Here is a 6,301-nt window from a genome sequence, read left to right as displayed (position 1 = left end):
ATTATGTAATCACTTAATCACAATAATAAAAAAAAGAACCTTGGGGAAGGGAGGGAGGGGGGGATGGTAGGGGGAAAACAATGGAGGGGGTAACAATGTTCAAGAGGAAGTGTACTCATTACCTCACTCATGTAACTGTAACCCTCTGTATAGTATCTTTACAATAAAAAAATTAAAAAAATAAAATTTCTTTTTCTCCTTTGCTGCTGTTTTTGTTTTCTGTAATTCTTCTCTTGTATATAAATGTATTTGTTTCAGGTCACAAAAGCGGAAGCACAGATATATCCTATAAAGGGTAAACCAATGTAGCAGTGATACTCACTAGATACTATGTTGATAATGAATTATACAACTTGGGGGAGAAGTGGGAGGGAAAAACAAAGAGAACAAAGGAAGAGGTGACATTGTTCAAAAAAAGTGAACCCATTATCTGATTTGTGTAACTGTATCCCTTCTGAAATCTTCTGTACAATAACAATAAAAAATAATCAAATGGAATCACAGAAGGACTCAAAAATGAACTAAAATAAACTTTTTGGTTCCAAGATAAAATGTATAAGGATTACAATTTCTTGCTCATATTTCCTCTGGCTTTTCATTATTTCCTTTTAATTATTTGATTGCATGACTGACAAATTTTATTTCTGAACAATAGTGTTGTTTCAAGGAATAATGTTTATACTTATTTTCTAACCATAAACACAATCCCAGGTACAGGTATTAGCAAAGAAATTATACTTGAAGTAAAGAAAATGAAACAACTTGAATATAAAAGAAAAAGTGGTATATATACACAATGGAATTCTATGCCTCCATCAGAAAGAATGACATGGCCCCATTTGTTAGGAAATGGAAAAACTGGGAAAAATTATATTAAGTGAAGTAAGCCAGGCCCAAAGAAACATAGGACCCATGGTTTCCCTTATTTGCACTAACTAATATATGTCTGAGACAAGCAGAAAAGTTGATATTAGGTGAAATGAAAACCCAAATAAGGATTCAAATGTTTTTTTCTTCCATGCAATTGATTCAAACATATTTATAAGATTATTTCTTTGTTGCTTTCTAAGTCCCTCCCCCACAATATAACCCCTGCTTTCACTGTATTTGATGTTGGTATAATTAATGGAGAGGAAGGGAAAAAACAAATGGTTTAAATAGGGATAGAGGTGGAACCATTACAACAATGGGATGTACAAGACATTATGTCAAAAAAATGAACTTTACAACTTTGCGGGGGGGGGGGGGAGAGGGAGAAAGGAGCGTGGGGGGAGCAGGGAAATGGGAAGGGAAAGGAAGGGGAAACAAAGGAGGAGGCAACAATGCTTGATAAGAAATGTACTCATTATCTTGCCCATGTAATTGTAACCCCTCTGTATAGTATTTTCACAATAAAAAAAAAGAAAGGTACTCATTATCTTAGCCATGTAATTGTAACCACTCAGTATGGTATTTTCACAATAAAAAAAAGCAAATCACAGATTGTAGCTCCTGGTGAAATAAAAATGTTTTACCAACACAATTATTTACACAGGAAATACTTGTCCAATATCAGAAGTATATCATTACATATTACACATGTAAAAAAGAAACAAAGAGGTCAATCAATGTACTTTTTCCATAGTTTGAAAATATATATGTAATTATTAGATAGTAGAAAAACTTTTCCAGAAATGCAAGGATGAAAACTGGTCTTTCATCTGCCAAATCCTTGTTATTTTACTGATATTTTATGCACAAGTCTGATCATATTCCACTATTCACATTCCATTCATCAACTTGATTTGAGGAATACATATGAGTGCATTATCACAAATGTGTTGCTTTTCATGTGTTCTCATCTATACATCACATACCTATGAAGAGCACAGTATATTCCAACCACATTTCTAAACCTGGAAAACACCCTTAGATACTTCATAACACACTTTCCTCTTCAGAATAAAAATAATGAAACACTCAAACTTGAGGAGAACAGAAACATCATGTTTGAGATTCTGTATAACAGCGTTTTCTCTTTTATACAGGTTACAGGAAATTCTTAATGAAGAGTACAGAGGTAATGGTAATCATAACTTTTTATGTAGACTATTTTATTATTTCATTTCTTTTCTGCTACAAATTCTGTGAGGCAGTTGTCACTGTCTTTGCCATTAGTTAACTGAAGTTAATTGAATCAATTTAATTGACGATTATCCAGCTTAAATGACAACTCCCAGTTATTTACCATTAGCATCCCAGAAAACCTTCCTCCTCCACAGTTTCTTCATTGCATTCTTCACTTCTGCGTTTCTCAGAGTGTAAATCAGAGGATTTAACATAGGAGTGATAATGGTGTAAAATACAGCCACCATCTTGTCCTCTGAGAAGGTAGTGTCCGGCCTCATGTACATAAAAGTACAGGGGCCGAAAAAGATGATGACCACAGCAATATGAGAGCCACAGGTAGAGAGAGCTTTGCGCCTACCTTCTGCTGACTGCTTCCTCAGAGACACCAGAATAACAGTGTAGGAGATCAGCAAGATGACGAAACTGCCCAGCGCAATGGTACCACTGTTGGCTGTCACTACAGCACCAACTACATAGGTGTCTGTGCAGGCAAGTTTCAGCACAGGATGGACATCACAAAAGTAGTGATCGATCTCATTGGGTCCACAAAAGGGGAGTTGAACTACAAGAGCCACCTGGATGATGGAGTGTAAGAAACCACCCACCCAGGTGCCCAGTAGCATCTTATTGCATTTCTGCCGGTCCATAATGGTCATATAATGTAGAGGTTTACAGATGGCCACATACCGATCATAGGCCATGACAGTCAGAATGAAAATCTCAGTACAACCAAAGAAATGGACTCCAAAGACTTGCATTATGCACCCCCCATAGGAGATAGTTTTCGTTTTTACTAACAGATCAATAATCATTTTGGGTGCTGTAACAGATGAATAACAAATGTCCACAAAAGACAAGTAAAAGAGGAAGAAATACATGGGTGACTTAAATAAGTGACCCAGACAAACTGTCAACATGATGAGGGAGTTTCCCAGAAGAATGACGGTGTAGAAAAAGGAAAACACCAGGAAACAAACTGCTTCAACCTGGGGGTTCTGGGAAAGACCCCAGAAAATGAATTCTGTTACATTGTTTGCTGTTTCCATGGAGTAAGTCCATGAGGTCATGTTCCGGGGAGGCAAAGAGATGACCTGAAGGACACATGAATATGGATTGTCAGAAGTTATTTCTAACTTGAAACAAGTCTGTAATTCTGGTGGTTGAAAATGGAAAAGACTTGAGCCTTGCGGCTTGGTTGAGAAATTGCTCAAGGAAATTGAAATGCTTCTATTTTGATGATCATATATCCCTGTTATATACCATTTCTTTACTTGAAATGAGGAAGTGAAGCCCAGGGAGATAAACCAAATCCCCTGAGTTTCTTCTCACCAGTGTTTCTCTAAAGCCTTTCCTTTGTGTTTTGTATAAGGGACTCCCTACTTAAATTTGTAACAACAATGTTTGTGTTTGGGAAGATGTTTGTATATACAAAAACATTTGCTGGGCTGGGATGTAGCTCAGTGGCAAAGCTTTTGCATAGCAATTGCAACATCCTTGGTTCGATCCCCAGTACCAAAAAAGAAAAGACAAAAAAATACAGTTAAAAAGAAAACATTTGCTTTTTCTTTGATGTAGAAGTGAAAATTTGTATTCTCGCCTTTTTCCCTTGTGAATGTTACTGGGGCTGATAACCACCACAGCTAAAGAGTCCTCCAAAAGCTAAGAGCTAGAAAGTTTGGTAGATTCTTTTCTTTCTAAAATTCAGATCCTATATAAATAAATGTGTGACTCTCTTTCTGATTTTAAGTTCCCATAGTAAAAAAAAATAAGGAAAAAAAGAAAGAAGACTTATATCACTTAAAGCACACAAATACAACTCTGAAATAATGGTGGTGTAACCTGGATAAGTCATTCAACTTCAGAGAGACTCCTTTATTCTTTTGTGAAAGACAGAAGTTTGAATTATCCCTTGATTCCTTGGCAATCACCTCTGTCATGAAAGGAGACCATTCTGTAAACATGCACTAGACGAAAATCCTGAAAGAGAGGCACAAATAATATAATATGAGGTTATTTAAAAACTCTTTTACAGAAAGAAAGGGGGAGTGAAGTCTCACATAATTCCTTCATCTTCAAATTTAGCACACTGTAGGATGCCCAGAGTTATTTGCAATGATGTGGTATTTGTCATTGATCCATTTGTTGGAACACAAAAACAGAAACACTTGTCCCTTCAAGGTAAACATTTCTTTCTATATCCTAAGGTTTCCGGTTTCATGGAAGCCCTTAGGATTTGGCTGGATTATATTTTGGGCAAGGGGGAGGAGAATGGCCATTAAATTACAGCTAGAAAGATTTTAGGAATAAAAATGTGTGATTTAAATGCCTGAATATTCACTGGTGAAATTTAGGACACTCTAGATTGCTATATACTTTAGAGGAAAGTTCATGTGGAAGAGCTATAATTAAAGGGACTTTTTGAGTTCTTCATCAAAACAAGCTATGAATTTAAATGGTTTTATTGTACATTACCCTCCTGAAAACATATTGCTTGAGGATCCATTGATTTTAAAGCTGTACCCTTGGCTTTCAGGTTTAGTCATTTGCAGCAACTATGTGTCTCAGACATCTAGAATCTAGGGAAGTAAAGGTCTGTATTTTTATTTAGTTTACAAATAACAGTTGGTAGAGAGGTCAACCACATCTGCTTTTTCTGGTGTATTACAAACCCATTAAAATAATAATGGCTATGATGGTAATAAAAATCTGTAATACTGGGTTAGAATCATGCGTATTTCTATTTTAACATTCACAGGATCCTTTTTCTTACTTATTAAAAAAATTAGTAATTGGAGAATTGCAATTTCAATTGGAGAAACCCTTTAATTTAAGGAAGGTTCATTAATAACAGATTCAGCAATTATTATGGTTTTGTTTGATTCTCCTCCAGAACTAAGCATTTAGTCAAAATAGGCACTTTTTCCATTATTTTCTAAAGCACAATGACCTACAAGAAAATTCATTTCCTTAAATCAAGACCTGTCACAATGATTTCCTCTTCCACATTCTCACCATTTCACATGTGATCATAAAAAGCTGTACTTTAAAACATTGGCATTTTCTTCTTGAACATCAAGCTACCCTATCTCATGATCCATTGCATATATCTATCTATCAATATAGATAGATAGATAGATATATGCATCCATTGCATATATCTATCTATCTAGATAGATAGATAGATAGATAGATAGATAGATAGATATATGCACTTTTTATCTTTGTCTTGTGTGCTGATCCTAGGGCTTTAACTCAAGAAACTGGACACTCTCTCTGAGCTATTTCGCTCAAGGACAACACTCTACCACCATCCTAGTACCTAATATTAAAACTATGAACCACCAAGCTTGACTATTCTATCTTCTTAATAACCTCATTTTCTCCTGTCTGCAAAAAATGATTACATTGCAATTGTTTTACAAGTATACAACATTTAGCAACTTGATTGCATTCACTTTCCCACAAATATGCAGGATTACTTTTAGAAATAAAAATTCTCACCATTATTTTCCAGGGCTTGAAATTTATTTTTCTTTCTTCCTTGGATAATGTGAGAACAGCTGTCTAAAATGAAGTCAGAATGATGCCTGAGGAATTGTGTGAATAATTTAGCCCCACACAATCTCTGGTAAGCTCAACTCACTGACAGCTAGTACACAGACATTTTTTGCTTTGTCTAACCTTCTGTAATTCACAATTTCAGTGTACCTTTGACAATAAATGCCCATTTTCCTCTTTCTTATACATCTACTTAAAGAAAACCAAGCAAACTGGTAATGACCTTAGGGATAGCTTTTTCCCCAAAGTCTTTGTTCATAGTCTAAACCAAATTGCAAGCCTAACAATGGGCTTTAATTTCCAGTGTTTGTTGAATTTAAAAATAAATAAATAAATAGAAGTTTACTAGGACAACTGAAACAACAAGCATATCATAACCTTAACCAAAAGTGATTTTTTGCAAATCTGAGAAATTATTTCATATTTATATTCTTAGATCCTTGAATTAATGTGTTGCTCATATGCATATTAAGCAATATATGTTTATATGACAATATCTGCTTACTTACTATTAATTGTAATTGTTCTATTTTAATTGTTTTAGTCTTTAAAATTCTATTTGAGCAGAAAGGGTCCATTCAACATTTCTATTGGAATTCTGCCTTCCTTAACTGAGTGTGTGTGTTGATTTCTG

The 6,301-nt window shown here is 34.9% G+C and overlaps 1 protein-coding gene across 1 annotated transcript; it reads right to left on the bottom strand.

Annotated features, from left to right (window-relative positions):
* Positions 1–2,219: 2,219 nt before the first annotated feature.
* On the bottom strand, positions 2,220–3,176 carry LOC106001171 (olfactory receptor 4S2). Its single transcript, XM_013036302.1, has one exon. The coding sequence runs from the start codon at positions 3,174–3,176 to the stop codon at positions 2,220–2,222; it is 957 nt and encodes a 318-aa protein (XP_012891756.1).
* Between the last annotated feature and the right edge of the window lie 3,125 nt (positions 3,177–6,301).

This window comes from Dipodomys ordii, unplaced genomic scaffold, assembly GCF_000151885.1.
Source record: "Dipodomys ordii isolate 6190 unplaced genomic scaffold, Dord_2.0 Scaffold270, whole genome shotgun sequence".
Lineage (NCBI taxonomy): Eukaryota > Metazoa > Chordata > Mammalia > Rodentia > Heteromyidae > Dipodomys > Dipodomys ordii.
The sequence above is the reverse complement of the archived record's forward strand: the minus strand, read 5'-3'. Positions and strand labels throughout refer to the sequence as shown.